Here is a 19,884-nt window from a genome sequence, read left to right as displayed (position 1 = left end):
AAAACAACAACAACAACAGTGAATTGAATATATGCACAGAACCGCGTCAATAGTGAACTGAAAAGGAGTAATGGAAACACCCTAATTCCTCCCCTGTAAAGTCTTTTGAGGCCCCTTGAATCTTCATTCTTCATCCTTTCAAGGACCATATCAATCTTCGGATATCTTGCTTTGCCTAATTTGTTTGATTTCTTCGTGAATTTCATCAAGAACACCCTAAAATTGCTATGTTTCGGGAAGAATAGAATTACAGACTTAAATATAGAAAACAATACAAACGTCTCAAAATCATTGACAATTGATCTAATACTCCTCTATTTTGCTGGTGAAACCTACTAAAAATGACTGAAAAACATGCTAATATTAACATAAGATGACCTGTCATCAATGCTCTCTAAAAGTATCTAGGCACGTCTTACAACATATGGGGGATACCTCATCAATAGAAAATAGTGGAATCATAAGACGATATCTAAGGATAATACGGCGGTCCTCCACTAATGACATATGCTGACTTAACCCATCAATCAGGATAGCTAGAAGAAAATCATGAGCATGTGTTTTTAAACGCTTTTGGGTTATAATGTGTTAAAGCGAATACTTATGATTCTAGAAAAGTCATCATCTATCAATGCATTTAATTGTTTTAAATGTATTAAGTTATTTTGCTCTTTTTCATTTGTTCTTCAAAACCTATATTTTTTTCTCTCCTATTAATTCCTAGGACTCTGACACAGTCAACATCTATCAATGAATTTAATTGTCTTCAATGCATTAAATTGTTTTTTTTGTCTCTTTTATTTATTGGTAAAAAGGAATTTATCTTAGAGGTGTCAACTTAAGAGTTTTTCTATTCACACCCTATATATTTCTAGTTACACCCAATTTTTTTAAAAAGTTTTTGATAATACCAAAATTGTCCTTTTATATAAATTTTCTGAAAATCTTGATTTCATTAATTGTCACTCTAAAATTTCACTCTCTTTCACCCACCAACGATCAAACAATCATGATGTTCAATTAATCTCAATGGAAGATTAAAGAGTGAATCAAAACATCTTTCATTCATACTCGATTGCATATAAATAAGTGAATTTTTTCTTCTTTTTCAATAACGCTGGTTTCAATTTTCTTCTTCTTGTTCAACTGCACTGTACGACAGTTTCAGTTTTACATTGTTGAGGTTAACTTAAATTCAGTTTAAGTAGGTTCATGTAAACTTAGTTTACATAATCTACTTAAACTTAGTTTACATATCCTACTTAAATTGAGTTTAAGTATGTACACTTAAATTCAGTTTACATGACTTACTTAAACTAAGTTTACATGTACATACTTAAACTGATATCACTTATAATCATTGAACAAGGTTGAACTTTTAGATGTACACTTAAACTCAGTTTACATGATCTACTTAAACTGAGTTTAAGTATGTACACTTAAACTTAGTTTACATGACCTACTTAAAATAAGTTTACATGTACATAATTAAACTGAGATTACGTAGAATCATTGAACAAGGTTGAACTTTTAAATGTACACTTAAACTCGGTTTACATGACCTACTTAAACTGAGTTTAAGTATGTGCACTTAAACTCAGTTTACATGACTTACTGAAACTAAGTTTACATGACCTACTTAAACTGAAGAGGGATTTTAGGGTATAACCAAGAAAAAAGGAAGATGCTTTTTGAAAATTAAATTTTATGGAAGGGTAATTTTGTCATTTTAAGATACAACCAGGATTAAACAGGGTGTAATTAGAAAAACTCTCAACTTAATAGTAAAATATTGACTTTATAAGCTAAAGCGATAACCCATCGTGAGGTACTCCTTTCATAACAAATTATAAGCAAAATTAGGTATATCTGTTTGTAATAAAATATAAGTAAAATTAGACTGTTTAATGATGTTATGCCCAAAATGCTCTTTTTTATTTTCAAACAAGTTTCTATGCAATTAATTGATATTTATCCTATGAATAATTGAGCAGACATTGAAATTAAAGGAAGAGTAACCAATGTACGTGCATATCAAGAAGATGTGTATTTTTTTTTTTACATCTTTCCATATACTTTAATTTTTGAAGGTGATAAAAACACAAGCATGAGTTGAATTGTATTGATTTTTTCATTCTTTTAAAAAGTTTGTCAAACCATTAAATGCTTCTATCTCTAAGACTTTCCCACACTTCAATAGTTATGTATCATAAACCAAATGCATTGTCATTACTCATCCATTTTAATGTTTTCTTTCCCCAATTTAAAAATATATATGAACCTAGACGATTATCTCATTTAATTCTCGGGGTTTTCCGATAGTTGACCTTTATTTTGTCTTAAATGTCTTAAATTGTTTTTCCCAATTTATTTATCATTCAAAATGATATTGTGTAAGATGTATCAATCCACCGACAAGAGTTTAACTTTATAACCTCAAAAAATATAGTTCAAATTCAATTTGAGATGCCACGTGTACAAAAAAATTTGAGAAGTAAGTCATATCCTTTAAAGCAACTTCTTTCACTTTGTAATGTGTATATATATACACACACATACGCATACATGTATGTGCAAGTATTACATGTCCTTGAAAGTATCATCTAAAATTTTATGGCTCTGATTCTCTTTCTAGTTCTTAGCTTGTGTATAACATGTTGCAGAGTTGATGCAAGAAGCAAAACTTTAATAGATGAGCAAAATCAGTTTACACTATCAAAGAGTATCATGGTATTATCTTTGATTTACTGTCCTTTCTTAATTTGATTTATACATGATTTAGTTCATTGTAATTATGTTTGTAAATTCAGCATTCGATGGACAATAATTTTGATTGTGTTGATATCTACAAGCAACCTGCTCTACAACATCCCTTATTAAAAAATCACAAAATTCAGGTATAAAAGTTGGATAATATTTATAAAATTAATTATATTACTTTTGTGCAGTGTATAAACTAATTAGTATTTGATGAAGTAGTAGAGAATGATATATAACCAAATAATTTATTATTCAAGACTTCTAACCTTAAATTTTAATTCAGGATTAATTTATTTGTTTATAAAGAATTTTAACTTCAATTATAATTTATTCTTCATTAACCTTATTTTATTCCTTTTCATTGCAACTGTGTAGCTTTTCCCAACTTTCGCAAAGAACGTCGTGCGAAGTAGATCATCTTATGGTAAAACAACGGATGATTGTCCATTGGGAAAAGTGCCTATCTACAACAGGACAAGAAGTCATCAAACTATTACTAATTCGTCTTCAAAATTACACATTGATGATTTTCGGCGGTATTCCCAAAGTTCCCAAAGATATCATGTAAGTGGGTATTTTTAATCAATACATTTTACATGAAATGACATAACATTATGTGTTATATATATGTGTGTGGAAAATGAATCAGCCAGTTCTTGTTTCCTTTCTTTTATATATTTCTATTAGCCCAAAAAAATGAATCAACCAAAACAACACTACAAGACAGAGAACAAAATAATGCCGCAATCAACAACGAAATGACAAGAAAAAATAAGATCTACTTAGAAACCAATTAATTAAATAAAAGGAAAGGAAAAATGAGGTAGATAGGTGAATATGAACCCATAAATGACCCCAAACCACCCTTTTCAATATGGATGCCAAAGAAGGTCAACCCAACCTGTTATTATGGTTTTTGGGTGCCAAGCCATTAATTGGACTTGAACCTTTTGACCGTTGATATCTCTCTTTTTTCTTGGGAAGGGTAAAAGGAGAAAAACCCTTAAAAAGTTCTAGATTCGGGGGTCATTTTCGCTACGGGAAGGTGTTAGGCACCCAGAACGATTATGGTATTCCATAAGAGCCGTTCTCCTAAGTTGATTTCTACGCTTTACTTTTATTGCCTACTTGTGAAAAATGAAGGTGTGATTAGTTAAGAATGGGGGTGAGAAGAAGTAGAATTTGATTTTATTTCGGCTTGGAGGGGTTAAAGTCCCTTGCCTACGTACCGTTTTACGGGATCAAAACCGGCGTAGTTCTTGCTAAAAAGACTTGTTTTTTTTGTTTTAATTGTTTGATTTTAAATTTTGAAAATGATTTGAAGAAGGGGATTGAGAGGCTTCATGAGCATTAGAGTATGAAAAAGTGAGGGTTCGTTTAGTGATTTTGCAAAAAAAAGTCTTAATGATTAGGCTTATTTGAGAATTTGATTAAGAAAATAAAAGGGAAAAATTATTGGAGTTTTGACTCCATTTTTTTTTATGAAAAATATTTGAAGTGAATTTGTTTGCATATTTTTGGAAAAAATTGGATTTTCTCTAAGTGTTTAAACCTAAGCATTCATCTAAACATGCAATCCTAGGCATACATCTAGGGTGAGTGTGTGCGTGCCGGTGCATCATAGTGTCCATGGTCCATATTACAAAAATTGCCTAAATACATTCTATGGCCCCTTTGCCAAGCTACAAACCAATGATAACAAATTACATCACCAAATGAATTAAAACTTGCAAAAATAAATGCTAAGCTAAAGAAAGTGGAGGAGATAGTGGAATGCTATGAAATGTATGTCACATGAGATGAAATGGTTAGTAATCATAAAGCACAAAATAGTAGGAAATGAACAAAAAGAAATTGCATAAGAATGGCAAAAAGGAAGTAATAAAGTGGTAAAAACCTAAAAAAATTTGATATGATACCTAAAGGTGCTTGCGACTCATATTATCACATCATGGCAATTTTGAAAGAGATTTTGTTTCAAGCCATGACATGAAATTAATAGAGACACATGCAAGCAAAGTATCATACCAAATTCATAGAGAAATTTGACACTTTATTCCTTAAGACAAACACTTGTTGCTTGCAAAACAAGAAATTCACAAAATTATATTCAAAAACAGCAAAAAAGGGCACATGACCAGAGGCATATTCATCACAATATTAGGCATCATTCATTCATGTCACATATCAAAGTGTCAAGAACAAAAACATAGCAAAAAGTATACCAAAAGTGTAAAACATATGGGAATTAGTTCATGTCATTTTAACATTTTTTTTTTTTACATGCAAAAACACCATAGAAATACCAAAAATATATCAAGAAACAACTAGGATTTTTAGGAATTTTTTGTAAAAAAAAAGTGAGCAAGCAACAGGTTCAGATAGCAAGAAAAAACGGTGCAAATAGCAAGAAAAAAAAAAAGCAAACGTAAAAGAAACCTTAAGCCCAAACCAAAACCCAATACAGATTGGGCCTGGATCATCCAAAGGCCTCAGAGGCGTTGGATTGATCCAGACCTAGATCTGACGGTTCAAAACAAGCAGCGCATGGTAACACAGATCAAGCACATGGAAACAACGCATCACAGCCATTCAAATGAAAAACCCTAGATCCTACGGTCCAAAATGAAAACAAAATGAACCGGACCGGTCCAGGCGTCTATATAAGGACATGGACACCGGTCCAGTTCATTTCTTTCATCTCTTTCTCTCTCTAAGCTTCTCTCTTCTCTCGCCTCTCTCTAAAATCTCACCGCCGGTGAGGATGAAGCCACAGCGGAGACCTTGAAGGTCCGCCGGAAGCTTCATCTTCTCCGGCGAGCCTATGCACTTTCCGGTGAAAAATTTTCCAGAACTTAAAGATTTTTACATCTTTTGATTCGTCCTTTAACCCTAAACACGAATCCAGCAAAGATTTTCTCAAACACAGCTTGAAACGACGTAGATCTGAAAATTTTCGTACGGTTTTGAAATTGATTTTTTTGATTTTTTTGAAAGAAAACGTTTAGATCTTTACGGATCTACATCGTTTCGTCGTTTTATTACTTCTCTGGTGCTTGTTCTTGCTTTCAAAACTTGGATCCTTATAGATCTAGGTTTTGTGTTTACGGTTATGGTTTCATCTTTGTGATTCTGGAAAAAAATTTCTGTTTATTCACGTGATTTTGCAGGTTTAAACTATGATACTATTCTTTGAAGAGAAATTCTGAGTTTTACCTGAGTTTTGGTTGAAATTTTGATAGAGAAAATCTCTGGAAAACTTGATTCTGTTCTTGATGATTTTGATTCTTCTGCTTGTTCTTTGGACCGAAAATAAATCGGTGATTCACCGGTTCTGTTTCTTCATCTTCTTCACCGGTTTCAACCTTGCTTCTTTTCCTCTTTTTCTCTTCTCTGTGATCAACGTTTGAGTTTGCTTTGATGCGAGCTCGCGTTTGGAATTGCAGAGAAACGATCAATTCAATGATGAAGATTCCACGGAATCTCTGAGAATTGATCAAAAATCAATGAATTTGTGTATGAATTTTGGTTCTGGAAATTTCTAGGGTTCTTGTGTTCTTGATGAACTTGATGATTTTTCTGTTTCTGATCTAACTGAATGGAGAGAGAAAATCTGATTGTGTTTGTTGAGTTGGCGTGTGATTATTGCTTCTGATTCTGACTTGTACAGTAAATGCGCCTTTTATAGGCTGCCATGTGTGCTTCTGAACCAATGAGAAAATGACACCTGGACTTGGAAAGAAAATGGCACGGCCTTGGTCTTGAAATGAATTTTGGACTTTTCTGCAAAAACAAAAACTTTAAGGACTAAACTGCAATTAACCCTAAAAGGACTGAAATGTAAAAAAATAAAAGGCTCTGGACTGAAAAACAATTTTGGACCCCTTTGAGGACCAAAATGCAAAAATAAAAATAAAATTGAAATAAAATTGGTAATCTGACAAAACGTAAAGCGAAACAAAAACTAAAATTGACAAAACGGACTAAAACGAACCAATGGCTTAAATGAGGTACTTCAAAGTAACCTCTCTATGCCAAAATTTTGTGTGAAATGACCAAAATGCCCCTAGAGCTAAAAATGACCTAAACATATTCAAATTGATTTGACACTGACTCAGATGCAAGTTTGAAATGAATTTAACAAGGTTTACTGATGAAATGTTAAAAAACAATCTGAAAAGACTCAGAGACAGCCACAAGGATGAAAATGGGTCCCATTGCAGGAAATGACCAAAATACCCTTCTGTACGACTTTTTGCAAATTTTGAAATAAACTGTAGAAAAAGCAATGTAATGATTCAGAGATACTTTTGAATGACTTACAAGACAAGTAAAGACATTTCGAAAGGTTTTATGCAAGAAAAACATAGGTAAAATTGTGATTGAAAATACTGCGAGGCAGAGACAATTTGAACTGTGCAGTTGAAATTTGATAATTGACAAAGTTTGAAATGAAATTGGGCCCAGTATTTTTAGGTCCAAAAACAGGGTATAACACAACCCACCATTAATCCATCTAAAATGGAATAGGGCAGGACAACCAGGCGCATAGAGTTGAAAATCTCTACTGCTATGTTTTATAGTGATCTAAAGGGTTGGTGTGTTTTCCCATAAAAAAAATTGTTAGAAAATATTAATTGAAAAGTTTGCAAAAAATAAAAAATAAAACATCCAGTTAGATCGGGTCGACTATCTAGTGGTGACATGGCTCCAAATTACAACTGTCTCGCTAAAAACTTCATTTTAAACGATTCAATCCGATGGAGCCTAACCCTTTTTTCACATTCCTACATTTTGGCGGATGAGGAATAAAGAACCAATGTTGGAAGAAAGAATGACTAAGTGTGTACTCGCATGCAAGATAGGCAGTAAAATATCAAATTTAAAATATAAGATATTGTGTGTGCATGTGTGCAACAAATACTTTAACATTGATAAATTGTATAAAATAAGAAATATTGCCTATTTTAAATATTGTATGTTTTTGTGTTCTCTAGACTGTTACCCTTGATACAACTCAAAACATGAAAATTTATGGAGCGTACACAGGCATAGTTGGGTATGAACTATCAGTTCAAGCACAACAATACAGCTTATCAGCAATTTGGGTTGAAAGTGGATCATCATCAGAACTTAATAGCATAAAAGTCGGAGCCGGGGTTAGTTACTTTTCATTACGTTTATTTCGATTTTTTATTTTATTTCATGACATTCCATTGTGAGAGAGAGAGAGAGAGAGAGAGAGAGAGAGATGGAGAAAAATATTCATTACTTATGAAACTCCATTTTAATATTGTACGAAAAAAAACTCCTTATTTTAATATACTATTAACATCCATTTTTTTACGTGCAAGGTTCATCCAATATATTGATGGTTTCATATTTCTATGTATAAATTTCATTTGAATGTTGGACCGATGTATTTATGGTTTCATATTTTTGTGTATGTGATACTCTATTTTAGTATTGTACCAAAAAATATTAGAGAGAGAGAGTGTGTGATATAGAAAAATATTGATTCCTTAAATGTTCTTTTTCACCAATGTATTGATGGTTTCATGAAAGAAAAAAACAAAATCCTTTTTTATATATACTATTCATGTCAATTTCTTTTTGTGTACAAGGTTTTTCCAACCTTATATGGAGACAACCAACTACGAATAACTGGTCAATGGACGGTAAGAGTATGAATTTAATGCATTAAATAATATATAATATGATGGAAAAAAAAAATATTGTTTTTGTGCTTAAATTCAACTTGATATAAACATGCAGGCAGATGGCTACAATCAAACTGGATGTTTTAATAGTAATTGTCCAGGTTTTGTGCAAGTCAATCGTGACAAAGAGTATGCTCTTGGATCTGTCATATCACCACCTAATTCCATTGGAGCAACACAAAAATTATTTGCAATTTTCTTAATCATACAGGTAAATTTTTTATTATGTCATATCACCTCCGTAATATATATTTACAAGCTATTACACAATTATACTATATAATTGCAAATAGGTAAAATTAAAGATGTTAGCGAAATTTTTTGTTTAATAACACGTTATTTAAGACATGGATTAATTAATTGCGGTAATAATTCTATTAAGAAATTTAAAAATAGTAATAATCAAATTAATTGAAAAGAATGATAATTAAATATATGACCTTAAATATTTACAACTCGTTATGAGTTAATTTTTCTTAATTAGTTTTAATATGTTTGTTAATATCTTTTCTTGGTAACTTACTCAGTTATCTCTTAATTTCTCAAATAATGGTAGGATCGACATTCAGGTCATTGGTGGTTATACGTTGAAAATGAATCAAAATTTGTTGGATATTGGCCTAAAGATTTATTCACTCACTTAAAAGAAGGAGCATCTTTAATCAGATTTGGAGGTCAAACTTATTCACCACCCAATAAGAATATTCCCCCAATGGGCAGTGGGAGATTTCCTAAAGAAAAGTTTACAAACTCGAGTTTCATGGCAAGACTAAAGATTATTGATTCACAACGTAATGAAATTGATGTAAAACCTGAAGATATGAAGCCATATAGAGATACTAGTACAAATTGTTATGACTTGGAGTATCATGGTTATGAAGGACCTTTGTATAGACAAGCTTTTCTTTATGGTGGACCAGGCGGTCCAAATTGTAGTAAATGATTTGTACTGAAAACTCTTATTCAATAAAATTTGTGGAAAGATTAATCTTTAGAATTGTATCTAACGAAACAACATTTCAGAAAAGTATGGATTTACTTACATATATAATTTTACATTTTTTTATAACATAGAGGGCCTAATTTCGTAAAAGGAAAAACCTACACAATAATAACACGATGGATAGAAACTCCTATACATTAGCTGCTACCAAATTATCAAACTGAATCAGACAAGACTCATTACAAACAGTACAAAAAAATCAAGGATAGACAAAAAATAGCTAAAGTATTTTCTTATTGATATTAGCTTCACTATTCAACTTGTACTCCTATTATTACTACAAGAACCGTCACTATTCAACTTGAACCAACCTTCTGCAGGTGGCTTCCAATCAATTAAAACACTTTCATAAGGGAACAACACCATATATTTATTCACCTTATCTGTTTTATAATAATTTTGAATGCTCTTCAAAACCCCATGAGCCGGATAAATTGGCCTATGAATTAATTTTTGAATGCTCTTCAAAACACCTAGAAACGTTTACTTATGCAATATATTATAAAGATGAAATAAAAAATAAAAAGAGAATACATGTTTATTTTTTTCTTCTAAAAAAGACAAAGATACAAGTTATGCAAAAACAAGACAAAATACAAGTTATGCAAAAACAAGACAAAATACAAGTTATGCAAAAAAAAATGTCAAAATACAAATTAAAATGTAGCATATGGTATTTTGAAATAATAGTAGTTTAATAAGAATCAACAATTTATTTTTGAAAGAAAAAAAAAAAAGCAATGGTGCAGTGGTCTTTCTTATAGTTTAGACTGCTGCTTTTATGTCTGTTCAACCCACACCAGTGCCAGTTTCCAATTTTTTGATATATAAAATAGTTGTTCATTAAAAAAGAAACTATAACGCAATCGGCTCATTAAACCGTCGGTTAGTCGGTTTTAACTGAGTTTGTCTAATTCACGCTGGTTCGCACCGATTTTATTGCATGTCCGATCCAATATATTAACCGAACCGATTATCCATCTGGTTCACGGTCGGATCGGTTCAATCAACCGATCTGGTCTTGTTTTTAAAACTATGCGTACAAATACTCCCTCTCACTAACCTTCCTCTCTTAAGTGAGAGGATTTAAAAAGAACTAGATTTTTGACCCGTGCTCCGCTCGGGTTTATTGTAAAGAGGTTGACATAAGAATAATAAAATGCAATATATATATATAATAGGTAATGGTGAAAAAATAACACGTGATAATCCATAGTAGACAAAATAAAACACTTCATAAAATGTATGAAATCTGAAAATATTATAAAAGAAAATTCGGTAATCATATCAATAATTCGGGTATATATAACTAAGTTTACATGGAAATTAGGGTAGCCGAGTTTGCATGAAAATTAGGGTATTCTGTTTGTAAACGTATTAAATAAGTGTAGAAAATATTGTCAAAAAAAAAAGGCAACATGGTAGGAATGAAATAAAGGCATAAAATTGGTTCAAAAAAAAAAGTGAACAAAATATTGTAAAAAAAAAAAGGCATGAAATACAAAATATTGTAAAAAAAAAAACAAAAAAAAAAGTATAAAATAGAAGGCATCAAACGTGATCATTGATATGCTCATAGTTTCTAGAACAAAAAAGTATAAAATAGAAAGCATCAAACATGATCATTGATATGCTCATAGTTTCTAGAACAAACGTACAGCATCAAATAAGTGTAGAAAATATTTTCTTCAAAAAAAAAAAAAAGACAAGAGGATAAGAATGAAATTGGTGCAATTCATTTTTTTAGATGTAATTTATTAGGTTAAATAATTGCAAACCTAAACAAATAAATGAGCGGGAAAAAATTTGCAGACCTAACAACATTAATAAATAAGGATGGTCTAATTTTTCTTCGTCAAAATGGTCTAAGAGGATTTAAATTAGGAGATAGTTACCGTAACCGAGTGCGTGCAATTAAAGATATGATCAAGTGAAAGAAGGTAAAAGTTTCAACTAATTAAATGGGATTGATACTTTGATTAAATCCTTAAGTCATGATGATAAACACGTTAAAGGGTTGTTGTCCAATTCTTCGTATGGACTAAATGACGTCTGATCCCTCATTTCCGACAGAAAAAATAAAGACAAAAATTAATTACACGTTTCTTTGAGAAATTAATTACCATTAAACTTTTGTAAAACTACTATGGAGCCCGTGCCAAGCACGGTAAATAAATCACTATTAAGAAAATAATTTAGGTTTAGAGATTAGTTTTCATGCATTGACAATGTAAATTCTTTCACATCCAACTAAACCTCGTCAAATAATTTTTTCGCAATATTTTATGAACTAATTTTTTTTAAGAAAAATAACTTATATCATTTCATTAAAAATTAAATCAGTAATACATGTTGGAATCCTATCAAAGAGATACGGAAGGTAGGAATTGATGTGGCTACCTTAGATAATTTATGGGCAACCTCATTTGCTTGTCGTCTAATAAACTCCACATGAGAGTTTGTTAAATAGGAATTACATAATTGGATACTACTATCCATAATGGAACGAAACTTGGTGATATCTCCACGACTTTTATTAAAATAATCAGCTACTATTTTCGAATCAATCTCAAAATCAACATTTATGAGTTGAAGTTTATGTATCCACCGAATTGCATGGTATAGACCCAAGGCTTCCCGAACTTCCACTCAGCATAATTGATCGAACCACACACATGGTTTTTGAGCGGACATGGTTTCTTGCTGAATCTCGAATGCACATGCCTATTCCGACCTTATTGTTGGAATTAGAAAAAGAGGCATCAACATTACAGTTAATTCTACCGCACCTTGGTTTCCTCCATCTGATATCTCTATCCTAGTGGTCCAAATATTAGTCATCATGTTGGTGAAGACCTATAGTGGAAGCTATGTAAACCTGACTTGAGGGATTTTACTTGCAAGAGTAGTGTTATTTGAACAACCAAATGAGACAACTTATGTGACAACTTCTTTTTTCTCTCTTTTCATTAGTCAAAAACAATGGAGAGAGAAAAATAAAGAGAGAGAATAAGAGTATAATGTGAGTATGAGAGAAAAATTTGTCAAAAATTTGTTAGAAAGTGGTTGTACAAATATCATTTCTCTACTTGCAATTAGCATTCCTCCAACCTTCTAGTAGGTGCTTGGCTCTCTACAGGATTCTAACGCTTAAGTCTGACACTTGTTGCCACAACTTAAGGTTCCTATCTTTCAAGGCACTGGTTAAGAAACAATAAATGAATATATTACATTTATTATACCTTAATTAAAGTGATAAATAAGTCAATTAATTAAAATAAAAGAGAGTTGTATTTAATACTATATCAAATTTACTTTCCTTTATTTTTCTTGTGATTTTAGTTTTGGTAATTTTTTTCACGTGGATTTTGAAGTAGATAAAATAGTCACAAGGAAGGGGGGGTTTGAATTGTGACCCTTTAAAAATTAACCTGAAACTTAAAAGTGATTCTCAAGTAGTTTACTTGGAATAGTTAAGTTAATATTCTGACTTCAGAACGTTCTGAAGTTCATACACATAAACAGTTTAATAAAGTAAATGTGTAAGTGTGTGTTGTGTATACTGTAATTAAAGAGTATAGGGAAGAGAGAAAGAACACACAGAAATTTATAGTGGTTCACCCAATGTGGGTTAGTCCACTCCTCACAATCTTGTGAGAGTTTCCACTATGATGCTTGAGATAACCTCTCAAATCCTGCACCTTACAATCTTGTTCACCTGAACAATTACAATCCTGTATTCTCTAAGCCTCAGCAGGCTTGCACCTTCTTGCTAAGTTAACCACTTAGACTTTTACAACCTTTGCTCAACCTAACACTTTAGGACCTCTAAAAGTTAGATGAGACTTTGTTACAATTTGTATGGAGCTTGAATGAATGAAATCAGACAAGAGAAGAAAGGAAGGAAGTGTTATCTTTAAAGAGATAACAGAAAGAATTGGTTTACACTACAAGAAGATATTAAAGAATCTTCAGTGATGATCAATTCAGATGCTAAAGCTTCAAAACAACCTCAAGTTGTTTTTCTTGTATGCTTTGCAATTTGTGTGGGGTTTGAATGTTTGAGAATCAAACAGAGGAGGAGGAGGAAGAAAGTTATCTTTGCATGAGATAACAAAGAGTATTGATGTGCACTAAGGAAACAAGAGCCTTAGAGATTGATCAATTTCAATTGCAGGAGCTTCAAACAAAATCAAGTTGTTTTCTTGTATGCTTTGCAATGGTGCAAGTTTTGCTAATGCCAAGTCCTCTATTTATAGAGTCTTTGGGCTCATATAGCCGTTGTAGGGTGTCCAATGGTGTTATGCCATGTGTCCTGGGTCCCACAAGCTTTAACTTGAAATTCTGGGCAAACATTCTGATCTCTGATGAACATCAGAATGTTGTTGTGTTCATGATGATCTTCATCTGGGTTCATCATGTTCTTCATCTGGGTTCATCATGTATGAATGAACACATGAAGTTCTGGGCTATGCATATGCTTTTCATATGAATTTCTGGACAATAACCAATGTATGGACTTTTCTTCATACATCAGAATGTTCCTTTCCCATATTTTGTCTTGGAACCGGTGCAGGAGGATTTTGTGGGATTCTGCATCTTCATGCCCATGCTTTGAGAGATTGTGTTGTCCTTGTTCAATACCAACTCTCAGACGTGTCTATCTCTTGTTGAAGATGACAGATTTGCTTTGCTTTTGCTTTTTGCTTTTCACCTACTGTACTGTTCATAAAGTAAGCATGAGCTGAGCTTGAACATTCTGATCATCAGAATGTTTGATATTCATGATGTTCTTCATCTGGGTTCATCAAGGATGAATGTCAGATGAGTTTATGGATCCATTCCATACGTGACATGAGATTTGTTCAAGTGTTATCCTTCAAAAGTTACTTCTCCATATGCATCAAAAGTTGCTTGAAAAAGTAGGATAAAGTTGAATCAAATCTGTCTTGGATTTGGTGCAAAAGAGAGATAGAGGATAGTGGATCTGCAATCTTCAGGCCCATGCTTCAAGGAGATTTGCTTGATTCATCTCAGAGTACACGTTATCTCTGATGCAAGATCTCCTTTTGCTAGCTTTTCCATCTTTCCACCAACTACACTGTTCATGGCTGGAAGCATGTGCAGAAGTGAACATTCTGATCTCAGAATGTTCCATTTGTTCTTACTTTAGGTTGATTTGTAAGACTTAACTTTTAATGTAATCAAACCTAATAGTAAGATACAACTGAAGTGCAGTGAATGCATCATCTAGGACAATGTTCTCTTTGGAAAATTCCTAGTACTTTAATGTTCATAGTCTTGGATGAACATTAAAGATCCTTTTGACATAGTTCCTTGTCCATGCCTTTATTTGTTGATAGATCCATGCAGATGTACTTTTCTGAACCTTTTATTCATGTCTTGCATGTTCTTGATGAATCTGGGTTGCTTCTGAACAACCTTCTGAACTGGGTTGCTTCTGAACAACCTTCTGAACAGGGTTCTGAACAACCTTCTGAACTGGGTTGCTTCTGAACAACCTTTTGAACTGGGTTGCTTCTGAACAACCTTCTGAACTGGGTTCTGAACAACCTTCTGAACTGGGTTGCTTCTGAACAGAGTTGCTTCTGAACAACCTTCTGAGCTCTCATCAGAACGTTCTGATCAAACTCTCTGATCAACATTCTGAACTAACTTTCTGAACTTCAGAATTAGTTCATGGATTCAATGTCCTTTGATTTTATGCATCTTGGTATGATTCAAACCTTGTTCCTGTCTTAGTGAAAACACTCAAGAGCACAAGTTAAATACCAAGGAATTAATCAAAGTCCATTTAATCCTTAATCATTAAAGTTTATTATCTTTAAAATTAATTAGGGATTTTGCCTCAACAATCTCCCCCTTTTTGAAGATGATAAACTTATGATTTAGGATTATGGATTTTGATTATAAATGAAGAATTTTTAGAGCTTGAAAATTTTATTTTAATGCTCCCCCTCATTTTTATAATCCATTATGAGTTTTTAGAAGTTTTAAAAAGCTCCCCCTCATTTTTATAATCCATAGCATAAATAAGAATATGCAAATTTGAACCAACATCAATATTCATTCATTAATATCATTCATGAAGTCCAATTGTATGATGAACATGGTTCAAAAACAAAACGGCATATAAACTAAGTTTGATCAAGCAAAAATGAAGTTTTATAAGACTTCAATAACTATTGATCACTAGCCTACTTAGGGCCTAAACTTAGAAAACTTAAAGACATAAAATCCTAAAGCTTCTCCCCCTTTAGTCATCTGCAAAAAGGTTAGGGAGTAGGACCAAAAATGATTCAGGGAGTAGCATCACTAGAAACATCAGCTTTTCCTTTGTTTGTTGTGACAAAAGTGTTTAAAGAGTTAAACAAGGAAGACATGTTTGGGAGATTCTGAGTCGTTTTGGTTTGTGGTGAAGGTGGTGTGAATGAAGGGATGGTACTTGGTGTTGGCAGGGAAGACACGAGATACTTGCTAATTCCAGCAGTAGACCCCATTGTTGATGTTGACAGGTTCACAAACTGAGCCTGTTCAATGTTCTGAACAGATGGAACATTCTGACCAGTTTGAGCAAGAAGCTGAACTTCCTCAGAAGGCAAAGATCCTGAATCCAAAGGATTAGGATCTGCTGACAGCTGCTCAACAGGTGCAGTAGGAACATTCTGAGCTACATCCTCCAGAACATTCTGATCAGTGTTATTTTGAACATTCTAATCATCTTGCTGAATGTTTTCTCCCTGAGCATCTTGAAAGAGCTCATCATAGAGATCATTTGTAGTGTCTTCAATGTTGAGATCAAAATTAGGATGAGCTTCAACATTTTCTTGTTCCAACACAACTTCTTCTTCAACATCCATTGGTTGATTTTTGCTTCCAAAAGAGTCAGATACTAGAATTTCTGCAACTTCCCTAATATCATCATCAATATCCTGAGCTTGAAGCTCAATATTTTCTTCAACTCTAATATCTTCAAAGGGTGCTTCAACACCTTGATTCAAAGAGTCTTCAACATTCTGATGATCAACATCAGATTCTCCAACCTTCTCAGCAACTTTCTTACCCAGCATAGCTTCAAACTATTCTTGGCTTTCTTCAATTAGCTCTCTTGCATGTTCAGCAACATCAGCAAGGACTTCAAGAGCCGGAGTAGCCTTTCCTTTCTCAACCTTCTGAGAACTTGAACCAATTTCCTTCTTGGCAGGCTTGTCAGCTTTCTGCTTCTTCCTTACTTCCTGAACTTTCTGATCAGCAAGTCTCTTAACTGATCCAGTCTTTTGAGGAATAGGCATGTTTGAAGTTGTGATGTGAAGTTGACTAATGGTTTTTGGCTGTGAATCTCATAAAGGTGTCTTGACCTTTTCCTTTGTCCAGAGAAATTCCAGCAACTTCAAATATGGGTGTCAAGTGCATCCCATATGGCAACCCAACAACTTTCTATTTGAAGGAGTAGCATTGATCCATCATGTTTTGGAGCATGACAAAGCACAGATTGAGCTTCATTTGGGATATTAAGAATATCTGAAAGAAAGTTCTGAGAAACTTGGATTCTCACTCCTTTGACTATGGATTCCATAAACTTTTCTTCATTTGTTCCTTTACAGTCATGTTGGCATAGAATTCCTTCACAAAGTCTGGAAAAGTCTGACATTGAGTGGAAACAAAACTTGATCAGCCTTGAGGATCTGTGAACTTCTTCAGATTCCATCCTTTTGTCTTAAGACTTTCAAAGTCAAAGTTCTTAGCTCTGTTGATGAGTCTGTTAGCCATCTTTTCAATACTTTGAATCTTTAGAGTAGAAGCAAGTATGGCAATGTCTTTGCCTTTTCCTCTTATCCTATGAACAGATTCCTCTTCCTCTGTTTTCGCTTCTTGTTCATCTTCAGAGGAGGTTTTCTCTTCAGGTAGAGGCAGTGCTTCCTTTGCAATCTGATTCCTTCTTTGGTAAACTATCTTTGCAGCTTTGGCCATTTCAAAGAGAGTTTCCTTAGTTTTCTCAGAGGTTGCTCCTTCTTCTGCAACTTCTTTTCCTTTCAAGAGGATTCTTCTTCAACTTTCTCATAAACATTTCTCTTTTCCAAAATGGTTTCTTCATCAGAGTCTCCATGCATCTCTTCATTCTCTTTCTTTTCAACATCAGAAACTAGATCTACATGAGTAGTACTTGGTTTAGATGATTATCCTTTTCTCATCCTTTGAGATCTTCTAGTTGGCTTTTTAGAAGATTTGGGTTTGGATGATTTTAGAGTATCATGCGCAGGGATGATTACATCTTGTAGAATGATATGAAGAGGGGTTTCATTGAGTGGGGAATGATCAGAGGGTTGATCATCAGCAGCGGTTGGTGGTGATTGAGAACGAACGCGTGAAGAAATTTTGGTTCGTGCCATTTTTCGCAATAACAAAGTACGAACTTGTTTTGAGAAAAAGTTGGTTTGGAAAGAATAGGTGTGATGGAAATAATCTGAATAGTTGTTGGTTATTATAGAACCAAAATGTGTTCAGTTGAGGGAAGAAAGAGGAAGTGACTTGACAGTTTTTGCATTGGAAAATATGAAATTGAAAAGTAGTGGCCAGGAGAGAGAAACTAGCCGTTTGAGGAAAAGTGAATGGATGGTTTGATTGATGGTTAAGGTTTTACATGGTGGTTAATCCTTAAACCTATCTTCTTATAACCAAACATTAAATGCTTCAGATTATAGTGATATTTTTGGTTAAAGTCAACACAAAATCTTTCGTTTGAGATTTCTGACCCAGAATCCAGATCCTGAACATTCTGATGAATAAGAACATTCTGACCGGATGAACATTCTGATGAACATTCTGATGAATTGTTCAGATTAAGATTGATTTAACTGAAGTGAATCAGATAACATCAAGGGGGCAAGTTCAAGGCCCTTAGTGATTAATGATCAATCTTTATTGGGATTTTTCATGATTTGCAATATTTCTTTAAGAAAATTGAATCTATCCTCAACAAGGGGTTTTGTAAAAATATCAGCTAGTTGATTTTCAGTATCAACAAAGCTTAATACAATATCCTTTTTCTGAACATGGTCTCTTATGAAATGATGTTTAATTTCAATATGTTTAGACCTAGAATGTTGTACAAGATTTTTAGAAAGATTTATAGCACTAGCATTATCACACATAATAGGAATATTTGTGTACCTTAGTGAATAATCTTCCAACTGATTTATGATCCGCAAAATTTGAGAGCAACAGCTTGCTGTAGATACATACTCAGCTTCAGTTGTGGAGAGTGCAATAGTGTTTTGCTTTCTGCAAGACCATCCAATCAATGCTTGTTCCAAGAATTGACAGGAGCCACTTGTACTCTTCCTCTCAATTTTGTCTCCAGCATAATCAACATCCAATAAGCTACAAGATCAAAGCTAGAACCTTTTCTATACCAAAGGCCAAGATCAGTAGTACCTACTACATATCTAAAAATCCTTTTAACTGCAGTTAAATATGATTCTTTTGCACATGTTTGAAATCTAGCACATATTGACATGTCATTGATGTTTACAACTCTATCTTTGTCTTCAATTTTTGTAATTAAAGTAAGATAATTATTCAACAATGCTTAAAACAAACTTTTATGCTCAAAGCAGGGCCAATATAAGTGTAAGAACAAAATGTGCAGACCTTAGAGCAATTTTTGAAGATTATAACAAGATCACAAACAACATCATAATGAAGATCAAGTATATAAAATATCTTCTAATGATAAATTCAAACATAAGATTCATTTAAAATCATGTTTGATGAAAGATATTTTCTTAAACCATATCAAAGTTAAGTGAAATCTTCACGTTTCAGATTATTCTGAAGTTTGACAAATTAAGACATTTTTATGTTTCATATCAATGAACAATCATGATTTAACATTTATGATCAAACATAAATCTTCCTATGAATTATTTAACAACAATGATGAATTAGTTTCCATCTCATGTCAATAACTCGGATAGAAATGCTTAAGAGTAATTTATTTCAAATGTGAAGAGATAAGTATTACAAAATGATGTAACACATTTAACATTTAACATGATAGTTAAGAAAGAATTTTGGGGCAAATAATGAGAGAATATTATGCATGAATTTATACATAACAGAAACAACCCATTGTTCAATTATAAGAACATTAATTCATTTTCAATGCACCCTTAATATATATTGTTAAAGCAAAAGACATCATACAATGATTTCAATCATCAATTATGACGTGTGCAGTTGTAAATGAGTATAATACCATCATGAAAGGAGTATGAACAAAGTATGAAACACTTATTTGCATTTAAGTTCAAACATTTGATATATGCACATATTAGACATGACAGAATTTGATGCATTCAATCATTATATTTATTATAG

General features: G+C 32.8%; 1 protein-coding gene across 3 annotated transcripts; it reads left to right on the top strand.

The window, feature by feature from the left end:
* The first annotated feature begins 2,554 nt into the window (after nt 1-2,554).
* LOC25500331 (uncharacterized) lies at nt 2,555-9,477 on the top strand. Of its 3 annotated transcripts, none has more exons than XM_039828629.1 (7): nt 2,555-2,730; nt 2,853-2,897; nt 3,136-3,324; nt 7,758-7,919; nt 8,385-8,438; nt 8,536-8,691; nt 9,037-9,477. In XM_039828629.1, exons 1-7 carry the CDS (start codon nt 2,614-2,616, stop codon nt 9,421-9,423), a joined length of 1,110 nt encoding a protein of 369 aa, XP_039684563.1. In that variant the 5' UTR covers nt 2,555-2,613; the 3' UTR covers nt 9,424-9,477. The 3 variants fall into 3 exon arrangements, with proteins under 3 accessions (XP_039684563.1, XP_039684562.1, XP_039684564.1); XM_039828628.1 differs by having other exon boundaries at nt 2,811-2,897; XM_039828630.1 differs by lacking the exon at nt 2,853-2,897.
* Nucleotides 9,478-19,884: the final 10,407 nt, after the last annotated feature.

This window comes from Medicago truncatula, chromosome 8, assembly GCF_003473485.1.
Source record: "Medicago truncatula cultivar Jemalong A17 chromosome 8, MtrunA17r5.0-ANR, whole genome shotgun sequence".
NCBI lineage: Eukaryota > Viridiplantae > Streptophyta > Magnoliopsida > Fabales > Fabaceae > Medicago > Medicago truncatula.
Note: the sequence above shows the minus strand (reverse complement) of the source record. Positions and strands in the feature narration are given on the sequence as shown.

Bases quoted from the DNA above. Each gene is read 5' to 3' on its own strand.
- LOC25500331 (XM_039828628.1), top strand. From the start codon at position 2,614: ATGGCTCTGATTCTCTTTCTAGTTCTTAGCTTGTGTATAACATGTTGC. The intron at 2,731-2,810 runs GTATTATCTTTG...TTGTAAATTCAG, and splicing joins CACTATCAAAGAGTATCATG to CATTCGATGGACAATAATTT. The intron at 2,898-3,135 runs GTATAAAAGTTG...GCAACTGTGTAG, and splicing joins TAAAAAATCACAAAATTCAG to CTTTTCCCAACTTTCGCAAA.